Source organism: Microcaecilia unicolor, chromosome 3 (assembly GCF_901765095.1).
Source record: "Microcaecilia unicolor chromosome 3, aMicUni1.1, whole genome shotgun sequence".
NCBI lineage: Eukaryota > Metazoa > Chordata > Amphibia > Gymnophiona > Siphonopidae > Microcaecilia > Microcaecilia unicolor.
Genome location: NC_044033.1, coordinates 307,942,304 through 307,962,818, shown reverse-complemented (window position 1 = coordinate 307,962,818; position 20,515 = coordinate 307,942,304). Strand labels below are relative to the sequence as shown.

The window sequence follows — 20,515 nt, the reverse complement described above, 5'->3', positions numbered from 1 at the left end:
TTCGGAAGAAAAGTATCTGGGATTTTCTTCTGACTCCCACGAATGCTCTTCTTCAGTATCAGAAAGTACCTCCCTAAGGGAACTCAGAGACTGAGCCTGCCTCGACACTGAGGACTGAGGTCCTTGATGGCGATGTCGAGAGGCCGACGCCTGCATGGACTGCGGCGAAGCTTCCTCCACCGACGTCGAAGGGAGTCGACCTGGGTGGCAGTCGACATCTGCGCCGCAAGCGGCACCGAGGACAGGGACCTTACCACAGGTGAAGTGTCAGACAGCACTGCAGCAGACGGCACAGAAGATGCAAGCACCCCCGACAACGAAACAGACACGCAGCAGTCCTTACAGAAGTTCTGGAAGCAGAGCCCAGATATGCTCGTTGAGACCTGCCATTGGAGAAGGCTGCAGGATCGGTGGATCAGCCGGTGGCAGAATCTGCTGAGGCTCAGGTGGATGTACCGGGTTCCTAAGAGGAAGATGCATCGGCACCTCCTGAATAGAGGGGGAGCGATCCTCTTGGCGCAGATGCTTCTCGGGTGCCGAGTACTTCAATGCCACGGAGCTCTCGCCACCATGTGTCGAAGGAGAATGGTGACGGTGCTTCTTTGCCTTTGCTCGGTGCCGATGAGGACCACGTGGAATTCTCACGTCTCCTCGGGGTTGGGTCCGACGATGGTAGATCCCAGGGGGCCTGCATAGCAGAAGGTCTCGAGACAAGTGGAGACCCACCTGACACCACACTGCTCCCAGCGCGACTTGGCCTCTCAGCAGCCATTACCTCTGCTCCTGATGTCGATGCTTCCCTCGATGTTGACGCTGCCGACCTCGGTACCGATGTCAATGCAGATGTCGAAGGACTGGACAGAGCCCCAAAATGTTTCTCAAGTTGGGCTTCTCGAGCTACTTGGGTCTGTTTCTTCATACGAAGACACAAAGCACAAGCACCTGGGCTGTGGTTGGGCCCAAGGCACTGGATACACCAGGAATGAGTATCAATACCTGAGATGGTCTGGTTGCACCGAGTACAACGTTTGAAGCTGCTGGGTGTCCTCGATGGCATGGAAGTTAAAACGGCTCCGGCGAAATCAAAAGACTCGATTGTGCGAATAAAAAGGGGCACAAAAATAAGGAGAAATCCGACCGCGCAGCCTAAAGCCAGCAACGTCGAAAAAGAAAGGAAACTTAAAAATTGGACCAAAAAAAAGTACTGAGGATTTTAGAAAAGGGTTCGAAGCTCCTTTTTTTTTTTTTAAAGAAAATAAGAAAAAAATAAGAAAAAAAAATACGTGAAAAATCAATGTGAGAAGAACTCTTTTCCAGGCCAAAACGTGGAGAACAGGAGGAACCTGCCGCACCTTGTCGCAGAAAAAAAGTAACTGCACGCACACCAGAAGACTCTAGCAAAGTTTTTTGCCTTTGCTATGGCAAAATGCTGGTTCCCGGACCGATGAGGACGTTGACCCACGTGTGAGAATAAGCAGCCTGCTTGTCCTCGGAGAAAGAACAAAGCACAGAATGGATCTCAGTCAATGTTCAGAAATCACAAAACTTTATTAAAAATAACCAAACGTGGCCACGTTTCACCTCCCCAGCGGTTGCATCAGGGGATTTACTTTACACTGAAAGACAGACATAAAATGCTAAGGTACTTACCTGTAGCAGGTGTTCTCCAAGGACAGCAGGCTTTGAGGGGCATAATCGAACGCGAACGCCCATCTCCATGGGCGTCTATCTCCGAGGACGGGTCCGCGAAGGGGCGGGCCAGACCGTATTTTCGAAAAAGATAGGCGTCCATCTTTTGTCTCAATAATATGGTTGGTGCCGAGCAAATGCATCGGATTTGGGCGGATTTGAGCTGGGCGGTATCGGTTTTCAGCGATAATGGAAACCGAAGGCGCCCAGCTCAAAAACGAACAAATCCAAGGCATTAGTGCACTGGTCCCCCTGACATTTCAGGACACCAACCGGGCACCCTAGGGGGCACTCATAACAATTAAAAAAAAAAATTAAAATACCTGCCTTTCTTTGGGTGCTGAGCCCCCCCAAAACCCACTCCCCAGAACTCTACACCATTACCATAGCACATATGACTGAAGGGGGGCACCTAGATGTGGGTACAGTAGGTTTTGGGGGCAGTTTGGAGGGCTCCCATTTACCAGCACAAGTGTAACAGGTAGGAGGGGATGGGCCTGGGTCCACCTGCCTGAAGTCCACTGCACCCACTAACAACTGCTCCAGGGACCTGCAAACTGCTGTGATGGAGCTGGGTATGACATTTGAGGCTGGCATACCAGCTGGAAAAAAAGTTTTTAAAGTTCTTTTTTTTTTGGGTGGGAGGGGGTTTAGTGACCACTGGGGGAGTCAGGGGAGGTCATCCCCGATTCCCTCCGGTGGTCATCTGGGCAGTTGGGGCACTTTTTGGGGACTTGTTCATGAAAAAAAGGATCCAGAAAAAGTGACCCAAATTCTCGCTTCTGGCGCCCTTCTTTTTTTCATTATCGGCTGAGCGCGCCCATCTCTCCTCGGCCGATAAACACGCCACAGTCCTGCCTTCACCACGCCTCTGACACGCCGCCGTCAACTTTGTCTGTTCCTGCGACTGACTGCAGTTGGAGGTGCCCAAAATCAGCTTTCGATTATACCGATTTGGGCGCCCATGAGAGAAAGGCGCCCATCACCTACTATGTTATGTTATGTTACTCCCGATTTGGGTTGAAATATTGCCGTCTTTCTCTTTCAAAAATAAGCCTTTTTATATTCTCACAAGTGGGTGACGCTGAACCATGTCGCCTGGTTTGGGACAAGTATAAAGTAGAGCTTTGTGGAGAGCGAGACATGCTCCACAGCACATGCACGCGTTCCTTTGCGCCTGCTGACAGAACGCGGTCTCCTTAGTTTAATACTACAGCAAAAATAAAGTAAAAATAACAGAACAGACAACTCCAAGGGAAGGTGGGAGGGACTGTGAGAATATAAAGCCTACTGTCCCTCAGAGAACATCCGCTACAGGTAAGTACCTTAGCTTTTTATGTGTGTCTTTCAGTGTAAAGTAGCTTCCTCCGAGGACAAGCAGGCTTATCTATTCTCACAAGTGGAGAATCCCTAGCATCCAGGCTCACCAAAAACAAACACTGGACAACTGGGTCTTGCAATGGCGAGGACATAACACACATTAACCAGAAACGATATACAATCTGAATGACAGTGCAAGGCAGGAACAGAAATAAAATGGGTCTAGGAGGGTGGAGTTGGATTCTAGACCCCAAACAGATTCTGCAACACTTTCTGCCCAAAAAGACTGTCGCATAGGGTATCCTGCTCAAGGCAGTAGTGTGATGTGAATATGTGAACTAAAGAGCATGTCGCAGTCTTGCAAATTTCTTCCTCAATTGGGCTACTAATGCAGCCACGGCTCTGACATTATGAGTCATGATATGACCCTCTAGGGCCAACCCAGCCTGGGCATAAGTGAAGGAAATGCAATCTGCTGGCTAATTAGAAATGGTGCATTTCCCGATGGTGACCCCCATTCTATTGGGATCAAGAGAAACAAAAAGTTGGGCAGACTGGCTGTGGGGCCTGGTCCGCTCCATGTAGTGGGCCAATGTTCTCTTGCAATCCAAGATGTGCAAGCTGATTTTGACAGGATGGGCATGAGGTTGGGGAAAGAATGTTGGCAAGACAATCGACTGGTTCAGATGGAATTCCAACACCACTTTCGGCAGGAACTTAGGGCGAGTGAGGAGGACTACTCTGTTGTGATGATACTTAGTGTAAGGTGCATCCATTACTAAGTCCTGAGGCTCAATGACTCTACAAGCTGAAGTAACAGCTACCAAGAAAACAACCTTCCAGGTATAGTACTTCAGATGGCAAGAATTCAGTGGCTCGAAAGGAGCTTTCATCAACTGGGTGAGAATGACATTGAGATTCCATTACACTGGTGGAGGTCTGACAGGGAGCACTGACAAAAGCAAACCTCTCATGAACGAACAACTAAATACTGTACAGAGATGGGATTACCTTCTACACGCTGATAAGCACTAATTGCACTAAGTTGAACCCTTACAGAGTTGGTCCTGAGACCAGACTGACAGGTGTAAAAAGTACTCAAGCAGGGTCTGTGTAAGCAAGGGGATCTAGTTTGCTGTCTGGTTCTCACACCAGACAGCAAACCTCCTCCAATTGAAAGAATAGCACCTCTTAGTGGAGCCTTTCCTGGAAGCCAGCAAGACCCTGGAGACACCCTCTGAAAGACCCAGGGAAGCGAATTCTAAGCTCTCAACATACAAGCTGTGAAAGCCAGAGACTGAAGAATGGGATGTAGAAGAAACCCAGTGTTCTGCATGATGAGGGTCAGAAAACATTCCAATCTCCACGGTTCTTCGGAGGATAACTCCAGATGAAGAAGGAATCATATCTGCTGAAGCCAGTAAGGCACTATCAGAATCATGGTTCCGTGATCTTGCTCAAGGTTCAACAAAATTTACCTACTAGAGGTATGGGAGAAACGCATACAGAAGACCTGCCCTCCAATTGAAGAGGAAGGCATCTGACACTAGTCTGTTGTGGGCCTGAAGCCTGGAACAGAACTGAGGGATTTTGTGGTTGACCTGAATGGCAAAAAAGATCCACTGAGGGGATGCCCCACGCATGGAAGATCTTGTGGGCTATGCCCATACTGAGAGACCACTTGTGTAGCTGCATTACCTTGCTCAGTCTGGCAGCCAAGGTATTGCTCCTCCCTGTCTTCTTGTGCACAAGGAAGTACCTGGAATAGAATCCCCACCCTTCCTCCCCTGGTATAATGGGCTGGACCACATGGGCCTTCAGAAGGTCTAAGTGTTCCTCTGCAAGTACCTGCCTGAGCTGAGAGCTGAATGAATGAGCTCTCGGTGGGGAAATTGGAGGTTTTTGATACCGAGTGCGTATCCAAGACAGACTATTTGAAGAACCCACCAGTCGGAGGTTATAAGGAGCTATCTTTCGTGGAAAAACTTCAACCTCTCCCCAACTGGCAACTCGTCCATGACGGACACTTTTACTGCAGCTATGCTCTGCATGAACCAGTCAAAAGCTTGTCCCTTGCTTTGACTGGGGAGCAGCAGGGACCTTAGGATCTCCCGAATACAAACATACTTGCGCACCGAGTTTTGAAAGTGGATGCTCATGAAGAGTTGGTATGATTGTATTTGGGAGATGAGCATTGAAGCCTGGTACATCTTCCTCCCAAAAGAATCCAGGGTTCTAGCTTCTTTACCTGGGGGCACCAAGGCACAGTCCCTGGAACTGGCTCTTTTGAGAGCAGATTCAACCACCATGGAATTGTGAGGCAACTGAGGCTTATCAAAACCAGGTGTACTGTGGATCCAATACTGGGTGTCAATCTTCTTGGGCATGACCGGGACCAACAGAGGGGACTCCCAGGTCCCAACAAGGACTTCCTAGAGTACCATGTGGAGAGGGACAGTCAGAGCCTCCCTAGGAGGAGATGTGTAGTCCAGGACCTCGAGCATCTTGGCCCTGGGCTCTTCCTCCACTTCCAAAGAAAAAGGAACAGCATCAGCCATTTCTTTAACAAAAGAATGGAATGAAAGGCTCTCAGGAGACTTTCTCCTTTCAAGTGAAGGGTAGGGTTCAGAGGGAATTCCATAGGACTCATTGGAGAAAAAGTACCTTGGATCCTCCTCTGAATCTTATGAGCGCTCCTCTTCAATGTCAGACAATACTTTCAGACAGGAGTGTTGAGACTGAACCTGCCTCGATGTGGAGGAAACATGCCCTCGAGATTGGTGTTGAGAAGTTGGTTCCTGCCTCGACTGTGGTGAAGCTTCTTCCACGGACATCAAGGGAGGGCCAAGCGGGGCCGCAACAGTAAGCAGGCACCCTTGATACCGATGCATACCGTTTCATTAGGCCATCCAGCAGCTCAGGAAACAACACCCAGATGCGCTCATCGAGAGTCAACACTGGGAAAAGCTGGAGTGCTGATTAAGGTACAGGTTGAAGCTGGCGGTCGATACAGGAGCTGGGACTTGGCTGCTGGGAGACCGATGCATCTGCACCTCCAGTATGGAGGGGGAGCGGTCCTCCCGGTGTTGACACATCTCAGGTGCCAAATCCTTTGATGCCCTGGATCTCCTGGCACCATGTGTCGAGGGCGACTGATGAAGATGCTTTTTAGCCTTTGTCTGAAGTGTGTCACTGAGGCTTCTTGGTGACAATGAGGATTATGTCGAATCCACACGTCGCCTTGGGTTGGGTCAGATGATGGATGATCCCGGGAGCCCTACACAGCAGGAGGCCTCGAGGAAGGTGGAGACCCCGCTCGATGCTTCACTGCTCCCAGTGTTTAAGAGTCTAGCAGCAGCCATGCTTACCGATGCTCTCAATGCGATAATCAACATTGATGCAGTTGTTGAGGAACCGACTTGGTTCCAAATATCTTCTCTCATTGAGCCTCTCTGGAAATCTGGGTCCACTTCTTCATGTGAAGATAGAGAACAGTGGGGCTATGGTCGGGCCCAAGACAATGTAGACACCAAGAATGGGTGTCTTTCCCAGAGACTGTCCGATTGCACAGGGTACAGCATTTAAAGCCACTGGGAATCTTCACTGACATGGAAGGAAAAACTTCCTCGCTAAATTAAAGTAATGGGTGCCTGAAAAAGTGGCAAGGCAAGGCAAAAACTGAAGGGAAAATTCCTGAGCGGTCAAGATCTAAAAACGACCAAACAACGAAAAAGAAAGGAAACTTAAAACCAGGCAAAATAAACTAAAAAAATATGGGAAAGACAAAAAAGGGGGTTCTACAACTGGGAACACAATTTTAGACGAAAAAAAAATCACCAAAAGGCCCGGAAAAGCTCTTTTCGACCAAGCGTTGTGAGGAGAGGGTTAAAAAAATGCCCTCTCCTCATCGCAGTAGAAAAAGAACTAAGGCACGCGTGCATGCATGGTGATGCATGTCTCTTGCTCCACATAGCTCTACTTATACTTGTTAGAAATCCCGGACCGGGAGACGAAGATCGTCACCCACTTGTGAGAATAGATAACCCTGCTTATCCCCGGAGAATAACTATACAAATCATAAAAACTTCTCTCTCCTATTAATATCACAAATAGTAACTGAACGATTTTCAGAGGACTGTGTTTGTGAAGAACTGGCTAAACTAAAGAACAAAGCAATGCGGCTGGATAGCTTGACCTTTCAATGCTTCTCCAGAGCTGGGAGTGGTCCTGGAGGACTGGAGGGTTGGGAAAGACAGGCTGGTTATTCTGATCTCTGTAATAAGTAAATGAATAGAAACGCTTTTAAAACAGAGAATAGTAAAGTTTTTGGAATCCAATGGATTACAGGACCCGAGGCAACATAGTTTCACTAGAGGCAAGTTCTGTCAGACAAATAATTGATTTCTTTGACTGGGTGGCCAGAGAGTTGATCAAGTGAGAGCGCTAGATGTGGTGTATTTAGATTTTAGAGCGGAAACCAAAAAGCACAAGGAGCCTTTAAGAGTGAGGCATCAACTTAATATTTTATTTAACAGACCTGACAAGGTCCATGGCTGCATCAGGGGTCTATCAGTACAGATGATGTCCAAATGAGTCAAATAATCAAAAATCCTCTTTGTTGGCAGTAAAAGTCTCAGAGTAATGAAAAGACGTAGAGAAAGCGTATGTACACCAAGGAGCTTTGGGAGCATAAACCCACACAAGTGAAAACTGCCAGGAACTGGCTGAGTATCATTTTAGCAAAGCCTTTGACACAGTTCCGCATAGATGACTATTAAATAAACTGAGTGCTCTTGTAATGGGCCCTAAAGTGATTTGACTGGGTTAGGAACTGGTTAACTGGAAGGTGACAGAGGGTAGTGGTAAATGGAGCAAGGTTCGGTTCTTAGGCCGGTTCTTACATTTTGTAAGCAATATTGCTGAAGGGCTCTCTGGTAAGTTTTGCCTCTTTGCGGACACCAAAATCTGCAATACGGTAGATACCTCTTGATGGTGTGAACGACAGGATGCACTTGGTGAAGCTAGAGGAATGGTCTGAAATTTGGCAGCTTAGATTTAATGCTAAAAAATGTGCGGTCATGCATTTGGGCTGCAAAAACCCGAGGGAACAGTACAATTTAGGGAGTGAAGAACTTTTGTGCATGAAAGAGAAACAGACTTGGGTATCGCATGTGATGATCTCAATGTGGCCAAATAGGTTGAAAAGGTAATGGCGAAAGCTAGAAGGATGCTTGGGTGCATAGGGAGAGGAATGGCCAGAAGGGAAAGGGAGGCGATGATGCCTCTCTATAAAATTCTGGTAAGATCTCATTTACAATACTGTGTACATTTCTGGAGACCGCACCTTCAAAAAGATATAAACAGGATGGAATCAGTCTAGTGGCTACTGAAATGGTCAGTGGTCTTCGTCATAAAGCGTATTGGGACAAAGATCTCAATATATGTACTTTGGAAGAAAGGAGACAGGAGATATGATAGAGATGTTTAAATACCTATATAGTATAAATGAACAGGTGGCAAGTCTCTTTCAACTGAAAGGAAGCTCTGGAATGAAGGTGCACAGGATGAAGGTGAAAGGGGACAGACTTAGAAGTAACCTGATGAAATACTTCTTCATGGAAAGTGTGGTGAATTCATAGAAAGGCCTCCCAATGGAAGTGTTGGAGATAAAGACAGTATCTGAATTCATGAGAGATTGGGACAAGTACATCGCCAAGGAATAGTAGATGACATGGAAGGGCAGACTGGAGAGGCTATATGGTCTTTACTTGCCTACATGTTCTATGTAACCTGCTGCAGTTTTTCCTGTAGATGCAGCTTGGTGGGAAAGTGGAACAGATACTCTGCTGCTTTTCTAAGTTATGCAGCAGTCCTGGTGCATCATGTTGGCAGCCAACAGGATGAAGATCGCTAGCTGCCTTCCAGATGAATAGCCAGGTTTTGACATCAGGGGGAACAGGTTGTTCTAAAGCAGGCACCAGTCAGTGTCAGCCAGGCAGCGGGCTGATGTTTTTCCTCAGGTGCAGTGGCTGTGGCCAGCAATGATTGACACAGGCTGCATGTGCTACATTCCCCCTACGAGGAAACAGGAAGTTACATCAGGAGATGGGATCCAGCAGAGGTCCTGTGATCGGCTAGAGAAGCAGCCTGTCTTCTTAACTGCAATTAAAAATATTCAGATCTTGACCAACACCTCAGGAACAGTCTATACACTCCTTCCATTGGTAGACAATTTGTTTAAATCAGATGGGTCTTTGTTTTTTGTGGTGACTCTACAGGATGTGGAGACCACTAGTCCTAAGCATTTTTAATTTGGGCGACAAGGGCTGCCAAAAGAGGCCCGTGCCCCAGAGCCTATTTTCAAATAGGGCAGACACTGAAATAACGCAAAACCCTGCAAAAACACACTTTAAAACCTATACAGAAAACTTACCACACTGTAACAGCCCTAATGCCCTAACCCACCTATGAAAAAAACAGTGCAATATAACTATTACACTGAGTCCTACAGCACCAAACTTACCAAATCATAACAGCCCTAACCCATCTATGAAAAGACAGTGCTGTAAATATTATACTAGGCCCTACAACACCAATATACCTGCTACTGGGAAACTGGAACAAGCTGGACAGATTATCCTACACAGACACTTCATGCTAGCAGAATCCTTTACCCTGGTTGGAGGACATAGAGAAACACTCATCTCATACAGAATAGACAACCACAAAAAACATGCAGACAAAAGCACCCCCCCCCCCCCCCCCCTCACCCAAGAAAGCCAGACTCTAAGCAGTACAATACTAGTAAAAGAAATAGAAATATAATTTTCTCCTGTGCTTTGCAAAATAAAAATAGAAAAATATATATACATTTCACTAAGCAGGCACATCTCAGTCCTAAATAAGTATTAAATAAATATAATTGTTTTCTTTTCTAGCTTTGCTGTCTGGGTATTTTATTTCAACAATTAAGCTGGTCCCAATCTCTTTTCCACTTTCCATGCGTCAGTCTTCTAAATTATTTTCTGGATTGGCCTTTCCATTTCTTCTCTCTCCTTATCTTCTTCCTTTCTTTCTCAGATTTTGGCACTGATCTTTTGTTTAATGTTTTTTTTTTTTAATCCTACTCTTCTCTAGATTTGTCCATCCATTCGATTTTACTCTCATTATCCCTTTCTCTCACCTTCTAGTTCTTAGTCTCCTTTTCATCTACCTACTGGCCTTCCCTATCTCCCTCCCATTTGTCCCCTCTGTCCTTCTCCTTTTCCAGTCTCCTATCCCCCTCCTCATCTTTCACCCACTCTACTCTCCCACTCCCATCCTCTGTACTCACTATTCTAGCCCTCATCCCCTCACCAGCCCCAGCTCCATCCCCATCTCTCCTTCCTTCCCTTGCCTCCAGGAAATTCTTCTCCTCCCTCTCCTTGCCCCCAGGCCAATCTTCTATCTTTTACCCTATACCCCATGTCCTACTGCCTCTTTCACCATCTTTTTAACCCCATTTCCACACTCACACAATCCTTTCAAAGACCAATGCCAAGTACGAGCATCCCTCAAAATTCCCATGCCATCTGTCCTATCTATAATTCCCTGCTCTGCTCCCCAACTCGTCTCATTCAATCACCATATCCTAGTCATCATCTGATCTGTCCCCCTTCTACCCTCATCTCATCCATCTTCTGAACTGTCCCTCTTTGCCCCTAGTTCTGCTTTCCAAAGTCGCCTATTTGACATTTCTTCTTTCTTCATGTCTGCCATCATTCCCTGTGTTCCTGTCATGTCCAGCATCTCCCTTCTGTTTCCCTGTCCCTATTTTCCTCATGTTCAGTATCTGCCCTGTGTGTCATCATCCCTACCTTGTCCAGTTTCTCTTTGCCTCCTCTCTTCCCTTTTTCTTGTACTCCCAACCCCCAGCCGGAACTTCCTCTCTCTCCCCTGACGCTTCCCATGGTACCACATCTCTCTCTGGCTCCAGCATCTTTCCTACTGTTCTCCCGACTCATCTCAACTTTCTCTTTTCCCTCTGGTCAACCCCTCCCATCCCATCATCTCTCGCTTTCTCCCCATGGGTTCAGCTTTTCTTCCCCTCTCTTCATCCAAGATCTCTTTCTTGTTCCCCTTCTCCCTTCCTGCGGTCTGCTGACATCTCTGTTCCTACGCCCTATGCAATGTGGCATCTCTTTTACCTTCCCTCCCCATTCCTTTCAAGCATTACCCCCAGTGTCCCCATCTCCCCCCAGCATTACCTCTCATGTCACCATCTCCCTTCCTTTCCAACATTACCCTTTGTGTCCCCATCTTCCCTCCCTTTCAAGCTTAACCCCCCCCCCCATCTCCATGTTCCCCATATTCCAGCATTGTCCCCCTATGTCCTCATCTCCCTCCCTTTCCAGTACAACCCCCCCCCCCCAAGCCCCCATCTCCTTCCCTTTCAAGCATAACTCCCCCTAGGGTCCCCATCTTCCCCTTATTCCAGCACTGTCCCATGTCCTCATCTCCCTCCCTTTCCAGTATAACCCCCCATGTTCCCATCTTCCTTCTTTTCCAGCATTGTCCCCGTATCTCTATCTCCCCTCCTTTTCCAATAGTGCCCCCCTGTGTCCCTATCCAGTACCTCCTTCTTTCAAATCCCTTCTTCCTTCAACAGACCACCCCCCCCCCCCCCCGTTCCAGTGCCTGCTTCCTACAACCCACCTCCCCCGACCGTCAAACCTCCTTCGTTTAGCCTGTCTGAGCCAGCTTCGGATCCAATCCTTCCCTCTGCGTGTCCCGCCTTCGCGGAAATAGGAAGCTGTGTCAGAGGGGAAGGACATGCAGGGGGATGGATCAGACGCTGGCTCAGACAGGCAGCGTGTTATATACTGTTATAAACGAAGGAGGTCTGACAGTCTGGGGGGAGGGAGAACAGGAAGCGGTGTTGAACTCAGGGAAGGAGTGGTGCAGGTTCCATGGTAGGGTGGGAGGGATGGGGAGAAAGTCAATACTGCAAATTAAAAAAAAAACCCCAATTGACAAGAGCTGGCTTCGGCATAATTTTCTTTAAAATCTGTTTGGGGGAGCGACTGTTCCCCTTGCAACCCCCCCCCCCCACACACACACTCAGCTACACCTCTGTAGCCTTTGCTTCTCTTATTCGTCTGGCTGTAGCCATTGAAGAGGGGAGTATTGCTGATGACTGGTGTTGGTCCATGCCATCCTAATTTGAGCTACGGGGTTGGCTATATAATATAATGATTAGATTGCAGAGCTGCAAGCCAGAAGAACTCATTTGAAATCCTCTATTCAATGTCAGTGTATGACCATCAACCAAATCTCTAACTCTCAGTACTTATATTTAGTGTAAGGGAGAACACTGTATCCCTGTGAATTACCATATAAAGCGAATGCTACATACCTGTAGAAGGTATTCTCCAAGGACAGCAGGCTGATTGTTCTCACTGATGGGTGATGTCCACGGCAGCCCCTCCAATCGGAACACTTCACTAGCAAAGGCCTTTGCTAGTCCTCGCTCGCCCATGCGCGGCCGTCTTCCCGCCTGAACCAGCTCGTGTTCGTCAGTCCCATATGTAGCAAGACAAAGACAAGGGAAGACACAACTCCAAAGGGGAGGCGGGCGGGTTTGTGAGAACAATCAGCCTGCTGTCCTCGGAGAATACCTTCTACAGGTATGTAGCATTCGCTTTTTCCGAGGACAAGCAGGCTGCTTGTTCTCACTGATGGGGTATCCCTAGCCCCCAGGCTCACTCAAAACAACAAACATGGTCAATTGGACCTCGCAACGGCGAGGACATAACTGAGATTGACCTAACAATTTATCCAACTAACTGAGAGTGTAGCCTGGAACAGAATAAACATGGGCCTAGGGGGGTGGAGTTGGATTCTAAAGCACTGACTGCCCGAACCGACTGTCGCGTCGGGTATCCTGCTGCAGGCAGTAATGAGATGTGAATGTGTGGACAGATGACCACGTCGCAGCTTTGCAGATCTCTTCAACAGTGGCTGACTTCAAGTGGGCCACTGACGCAGCCATGGCTCTGACATTGTGAGCCGTGACATGACCCTCAAGAGCCAGCCCAGCAGGGCGTAAGTGAAGGAAATGCAATCTGCTAGCCAATTGGATATGGTGCATTTCCCCACAGCCACTCCCCTCCTGTTGGGATCAAAAGAAACAAACAATTGGGCGGACTGTTGGGATCAAAAGAAACAAACAATTGGGCGGACTGTCTGTTGGGCTGTGTCCGCTCCAGATAGAAGGCCAATGCTCTCTTGCAGTCCAATGTGTGCAGCTGACGTTCAGCAGGGCAGGAATGAGGACGGGGAAAAAATGTTGGCAAGACAATTGACTGGTTCAGATGGAACTCCAACACTACCTTCGGCAAGAACTTAGGGTGAGTGCGGAGGACTACTCTGTTATGATGAAATCTGGTGTAAGGGGCCTGGGCTACCAGGGCCTGAAGCTCACTGACTACGAGCTGAAGTAACTGCCACCAAGAAAATGACATTCCAGGTCAAGTACTTCAGATAGCAGGAGTTCAGTGGCTCAAAAGGAGGTTTTATCAGCTGGGTGAGAACGACATTGAGATCCCATGACACTGTAGAAGGTTTGACGGGGGTCTTTGACAAAAGCAAACCTCTCATGAAGCGAACAACTAAAGGCTGTCCTGAGATCGGCTTACCTTCCACACAGTAATGGTATGCACTGATTGCGCTAAGATGAACCCTTACAGAGTTGGTCTTGAGACCAGACTCAGACAAGTGCAGAAGGTATTCAAGCAGGGTCGGTGTAGGACAAGAGCGAGGATCTAGGGCCTTGCTGTCACACCAGACGGCAAACCTCCTCCATAGAAAGAAGTAACTCCTCTTAGTGGAATCTTTCCTGGAAGCAAGCAAAACACGGGAGACACCCTCTAACAGATCCAAAGAGGCAAAGTCTACGCTCTCAACATCCAAGCCGTGAGAGCCAGAGACCGGAGGTTGGGATGTAGAAGCGCCCCTTCGTCCTGTGTGATGAGGGTCGGAAAACACTCCAATCTCCACGGTTCTTCGGAGGACAACTCCAGAAGAAGAGGGAACCAGATCTGACGCGGCCAAAACGGAGCAATCAGAATCATGGTGCCACGGTCTTGCTTGAGTTTCAACAAAGTCTTCCCCACCAGAGGTATGGGAGGATAAGCATACAGTAGACCTTCCCCCCAGTCCAGGAGGAAGGCATCCGATGCCAGTCTGCCGTGGGCCTGAAGCCTGGAACAGAACTGAGGGACTTTGTGGTTGGCTCGAGATGCAAAGAGATCTACCAAGGGGGTGCCCCACACCTGGAAGATCTGGCGCACTACTCTGGAGTTGAGCGACCACTCGTGAGGTTGCATAATCCTGCTCAACCTGTCGGCCAGACTGTTGTTTACACCTGCCAGATATGTGGCTTGGAGCACCATGCCGTGACGGCGAGCCCACAGCCACATGCTGACGGCTTCCTGACACAGGGGGCGAGATCCGGTGCCCCCCTGCTTGTTGATGTAATACATGGCAACCTGGTTATCTGTCTGAATTTGGATAATTTGGTGGGAAAGCCGATCTCTGAAAGCCTTCAGAGCGTTCCAGACCGCTCGTAACTCCAGGAGATTGATCTGTAGATCGCGTTCCTGGAGGGACCAGCTTCCTTGGGTGTGAAGCCCATCGACATGAGCTCCCCACCCCAGGAGGGACGCATCCGTAGTCAGCACTTTTTGTGGCTGAGGAATTTGGAAAGGACGTCCCAGAGTCAAATTGGACCAAATCGTCCACCAATACAGGGATTTGAGAAAACTCGTGGACAGGTGGATCACGTCTTCTAGATCCCCAGCAGCCTGAAACCACTGGGAAGCTAGGGTCCATTGAGCAGATCGCATGTGAAGGCAGGCCATGGGAGTCACATGAACTGTGGAGGCCATGTGACCCAGCAATCTCAACATCTGCCGAGCTGTGATCTGCTGGGACGCTCGCACCCGCGAGACGAGGGACAACACGTTGTTGGCTCTCGTCTCTGGGAGATAGGCACGAGCCGTCCGAGAATCCAGCAGAGCTCCTATGAATTCGAGTCTCTGTACTGGGAGAAGATGGGACTTTGGATAATTTATCACAAACCCCAGTAGCTCCAGGAGGCGAATAGTCATCTGCATGGACTGTAGAGCTCCTGCCTCGGATGTGTTCTTCACCAGCTAATCGTTGAGATAGGGGAACAAGTGTACTCCCAGCCTGCGAAGCGCCGCTGCTACTACAGCCAAGCACTTCGTGAACACTCTGGGCGCAGAGGCGAGCCCAAAGGGTAGCACACAGTACTGGAAGTGACGTGTGCCCAGCTGAAATCGCAGATACTGTCTGTGAGCTGGCAGTATCGGGATTTGCGTGTAAGCGTCCTTCAAGTCCAGAGAGCATAGCCAATCGTTTTCCTGAATCATGGGGAGAAGGGTGCCCAGGGAAAGCATCCTGAACTTTTCCTTGACCAGATATTTGTTCAGGGCCCTTAGGTCTAGGATGGGACGCATCCCCCCTGTTTTCTTTTCCACAAGGAAGTACCTGGAATAGAATCCCAGCCCTTCTTGCCCGGATGGCACGGGCTCGACCGCATTGGCGCTGAGAAGGGCGGAGAGTTCCTCTGCAAGTACCTGCTTGTGCTGGAAGCTGTAAGACTCAGCTCCCGGTGGGCAATTTGGAGGTTTGGAGGCCAAATTGAGGGTGTATCCTTGCCGGACTATTTGAAGAACCCAACGGTCGGAGGTTATAAGAGGCCACCTTTGGTGAAAAACTTTCAACCTCCCCCCGACCGGCAGATCGCCCGGCACTGACACGTTGATGTCGGCTATGCTCTGCTGGAGCCAGTCAAAAGCTCGCCCCCTGCTTTTCCTGGGGAGCCGCGGGGCCTTGCTGAGGCGCACGCTGCTGACGAGAGCGAGCGCGCTGGGGCTTAGCCTGGGCCGCAGGCTGTCGAGAAGGAGGATTGTACCTACGCTTACCAGAAGAGTAGGGAACAGTCTTCCTTCCCCCATAAAAACGTCTACCTGAGGAGGTAGATGCTGAAGACTGCCGGCGGGAGAACTTGTCGAAAGCGGTATCCCGCTGGTGGAGCTGCTCTACCACCTGTTCGATTTTCTCTCCAAAAATATTGTCCGCTCGGCAAGGGGAGTCCGCAATCCGCTGCTGGATCCTATTCTCCAGGTCGGAGGCACGCAGCCATGAGAGTCTGCGCATCACCACACCTTGAGCAGCGGCCCTGGACGCAACATCAAAGGTATCATATACCCCTCTGGCCAGAAATTTTCTGCACGCCTTCAGCTGCCTGACCACCTCCTGAAATTGCTTGGCTTGCTCAGGAGAGAGCTTGTCCACCAAGCCCGCCAACTGCCGCACATTGTTCCGCATATGTATGCTTGTGTAGAGCTGGTAAGACTGGATTTTGGCCACGAGCATAGAAGAATGGTAGGCCTTCCTCCCAAAGGAGTCTAAGGTTCTAGAGTCCTTGCCCGGGGGCGCCGAAGCATGCTCCCTAGAACTCTTAGCCTTCTTTAGGGCCAGATCCACCACACCAGAGTCGTGAGGCAACTGAGTGCGCATCAGCTCTGGGTCTCCATGGATCCGGTACTGGGACTCGATCTTCTTGGGAATGTGGGGATTACTTAGAGGCTTGGTCCAGTTCACCAGCAATGTCTTTTTTAGGACATGATGCATGGGTACTGTGGATGCTTCCTTAGGTGGAGAAGGATAGTCCAAGAGCTCAAACATTTCAGCCCTGGGCTCATCCTCCACAACCACCGGGAAGGGGATGGCCGTAGACATCTCCCGGACAAAGGCCGCAAAAGACAGACTCTCGGGAGGAGAAAGCTGCCTTTCAGGGGAGGGAGTGGGATCAGAAGGAAGGCCATCAGACTCCTCGTCAGAGAAATATCTGATGTCCTCCTCCTCCTCCCACGAGGCCTCACCATCGGTATCAGACACAAGTTCATGAACCTGTGTCTGAAGCCGTGCCCGGCTCGACTCCGTGGAAACACGGCCACGGTGGGAGCGTCGAGAGGTAGACTCCCTCGCCAGCACCGGCGAAGCTCCCTCCGCCGACGTCGTCGGGGAGCCTTCCTGGGAGGCGACCGCAGTCGGTACCGCAAGCGTCACCGATGTCGGAGACCTCACCCCGGGCAAGGGGCCAGCCGGCGCCTCACTCGACGGTACCGGTGGCGCAAGCACCCCCGGTACCGGAGGGGAAGGGTGCAACAGCTCTCCCAGGATCTCTGGAAGAACAGCCCGGAGACTCTCGTGCAGAGCAGCTGTGGAGAAAGACATGGAAGCCGATGCAGGCGTCGAGGTCAGAGTCTGTTCCGGGCGTGGAGGCTGTTCCGGGCTGTCCAAGGTGGAGCGCATCGACACCTCCTGAACAGAGGGTGAGCGGTCCTCCCGGTGCCGACTCCCTCGGCGACTCAGAGCTCTCGGTACCGATGCGGGAAGGAGACCGGTGTCGATGCTTCTTTGACTTTTTCAAACGAAGCATGTCACCGGAACTTCCCGGTACCGACGAGGAGGACGTAGAATCCAGCCGTCGCTTCCTCGGGGCCGAGGCCGAATAAGGTCGGTCTCGGGGGGGCTGTACCGCAGGAGCCCTCAGGGTAGGGGGAGACCCACCCGAAGGCTCACCGCCACCAGCAGGGGAATGGACAGCCCTCACCTGCACTCCAGTCGAAGCACCACCGTCCGACGACATCAGCACTAGTGGAGGTCCCGGTACCACCGACGCCGACGCAGCCTTTCGATGTCTCGGTACCGACTATGCAGAGGGTCGATGCCTCGATGCAGTCGATGCCGAGGTTGAAGGTCTTGATGCTGTCGACGTCGATGCACTCGATGCCCCTGGTGCTGTTGCCGACGAAGAGCCCGAGAACAACACGTTCCACTGGGCCAATCTCGCTACCTGAATCCTCTTCTGTAAAAGGGCGCAAAGACTACAGGCCTGCAGGCGGTGCCCAGCCCCCAGACACTGAAAACACGACGCGTGCCTATCAGTGAGCGAGATTACCCGGGCACACTGGGTGCACTTCTTGAAGCCGCTGGGAGACTTCGATGACATGGGCGGAAAAATCACGCCGGCGAAATCAAAACTCATAATGGCAATATAGGCACCAAAAATAGGGAGAGAAAAAACCCGTACCGAGGCCTCAAAAAAGGCCTACCCCGAAAGCGAAAGGAAACTTACGCAGGGCAAAAGCTGGAAGCACGGGAAAGGGGTAAAGACCGTAAAGGTCCGTTTTTTTTTTAGCGAAAAACGCGAAGACGCGCGAGGGTCAACTTTTAGGGGCGTGAAACGGCGCAAACATGACCGTCCAGAGCGCGGACAAAAGAAGACTGATGAACACGAGCCGGTTCGGGCGGGAAGACGGCCGCACATGCGCGGTGCGCATGGGCGCGCGAGGACTAGCAAAGGCCTTTGCTAGTGAAGTGTTCCGATTGGAGGGGCTGCCGTGGACGTCACCCATCAGTGAGAACAAGCAGCCTGCTTGTCCTCGGAGAAATATATATAGTGCCCGTGAAGAAACAGTGTATTTTAAGACTGTAAAATGTATTGGATATTTTCCTGCATTAATTATGTCCTGAAATGTATTTCTCCTATTTGGCCAGCAGGTGATGCTTCTTTGCTGTAAAGCTGTTACAGAGAAATAAATGTTCTTTTCTTTAGATTTATTACAAACAGGAAGCAGTAATGTTTGAAATTTTCTTGTTCTGGCCTCTGATTGGCCCATGAGCTCATTTTCATTTGGAGAGTACTGGCTTTTGCTCCAGTCTTAGCCAGGAAGAAAAGAGAACAGGATCCCTTTGGTAAGACCCTGCAAACAGTTACATTTGATAACTTGTGAGCAGCTATATGTCCTGATCTTCCCAGGCACTGTTTAGACAGTATACAAATGTTCAGTTAGTTTTCTAATTGATCCATTTTTCAGTTGCTTGTTACTATTTGCTGATTGCATTTTGTCTCTCCACTGTTCAATATTTTTATGAGAATAAACACAGTCGTTTGTTTGCCCTGCATGTCTGGACTGATAAAGAATATTGGTGGTTTGTGTGTTGGGAGTGTGGCCCCAGTAACCTAGAAATCACTGGGGATAATTTCAGAGTGGGAGACTTGCCCAGAGGCGGCTGTGACCCAGTAAATGGGAGGGGTGCTAGTGTAGCGCACAAGCGGCAGGTGCAGGCGGACCTGAGATATGCTGGGGATAGACCCTCTAAGTGGCCACAGGGTAACCCCAGGTGAGTGGCTAGGTGTTTCGTGACAGTGCCATACAAGTTATCATCAGGGTACATGACTAATCCTTAGGCTACATGGTGGATGTGAGATTTGGATTACATTGTTCAGTACCTTGCCCTATTTTTTTTCCTTTCCTCTGCAACAATACTTGCTCCCATTGCTAGGAACACACTGTATGACAGCAGCTGCCATGAGATTTCTTTTCTAAGTCCCCTGGTAACAGAGCTTTTAGGCAATGTAATGTGCCAGCAGTATTAAAAGAGCGAGCACACACTGCTGAGGTAAGGAACAAGTAACTTACAAGTAAAGGCAACTGTTGGTTTAACAGAGAAATGTAAAAGTAAGAAAAGCCTCCTTGCAAGACCTAAATAAAAGGAATACAAATATGTGTATTTTAAAAATATATTGGCACAAGGGGGTCTGGATTTGTGACTCCAGTCTCCCTGCCCCCAGTTTGTCAGGATGAAGTATTGCAGAGAGAGGAACCACTGTACCAGGAATGAGAGAAATCTATGCTCTCTACTTAGCGCAAGGAGAAATGCTTGAATTTAAAAATGCACACATCTCCAGTCTATAGACTCTTGGTCATGTGAGAGATTTAAAGTGGATAGAAGAAGTGGCCCTACTTACCAGATAGGCCACAAAGCATAAGTAAACAATTGAGAGGATCGCAGCCCCCACATATAAGGCCACATGGCCCAAGGCAGACACGTAGACAATCACAAAGTACATATTTATGGAGCAGATAAGGAGGATGAGTACACCACCAGCAATCTTCCAGCCACTGCCAGAGAAAAAGCAAAGAGAAGAGAGAGAATGAAACAGCTGTACAGCTTTATTCCTCAGATCAGAGATTCCCAAAACTGTCCTGGGGGAATCCCACAGAATAAAACAAAGAAGCAAATCGCCAAAACATCTTTCACAAAAAGATGAATTTATTCACCACAAAAGTTTAAAACAGTCATAAGATTTTTTGGCGATTTGCTTCTTTTTTATCCTGTGCTGGATTTTGTGAGTCATCTGCCTAACTGTTTCACTGGACCTGGGGAACCTCAGCCAGTCAGGCTTTTAGGATATCCACAATGAATAATCCTGGAATCGATTTGCTAATCTCTCCTATGTACATTTATCGTGGATATCATGAAAACCTGGTTGCTGGTTGGTTGGGCTTCCCCAGGACAGTTTTGGAAATCACTGCCTCAGAGGAGTGCTTACTTCTACACTGTAAACAAAACATATTATGTTTCA

General features: G+C 49.2%; 1 protein-coding gene across 3 annotated transcripts in view; it reads right to left on the bottom strand.

Annotated features, from left to right (window-relative positions):
• Positions 1 to 20,515, bottom strand: part of SLC11A2 (solute carrier family 11 member 2) — a 319,640-nt gene that overhangs the window by 30,682 nt on the left and 268,443 nt on the right. For all 3 annotated transcript variants that reach the window (XM_030198289.1, XM_030198288.1, XM_030198291.1), the window contains one exon: positions 19,898 to 20,051. In XM_030198289.1, coding sequence (XP_030054149.1) covers positions 19,898 to 20,051 — 154 coding nt within the window. The remainder of the gene's footprint in view (positions 1 to 19,897; positions 20,052 to 20,515) is intronic.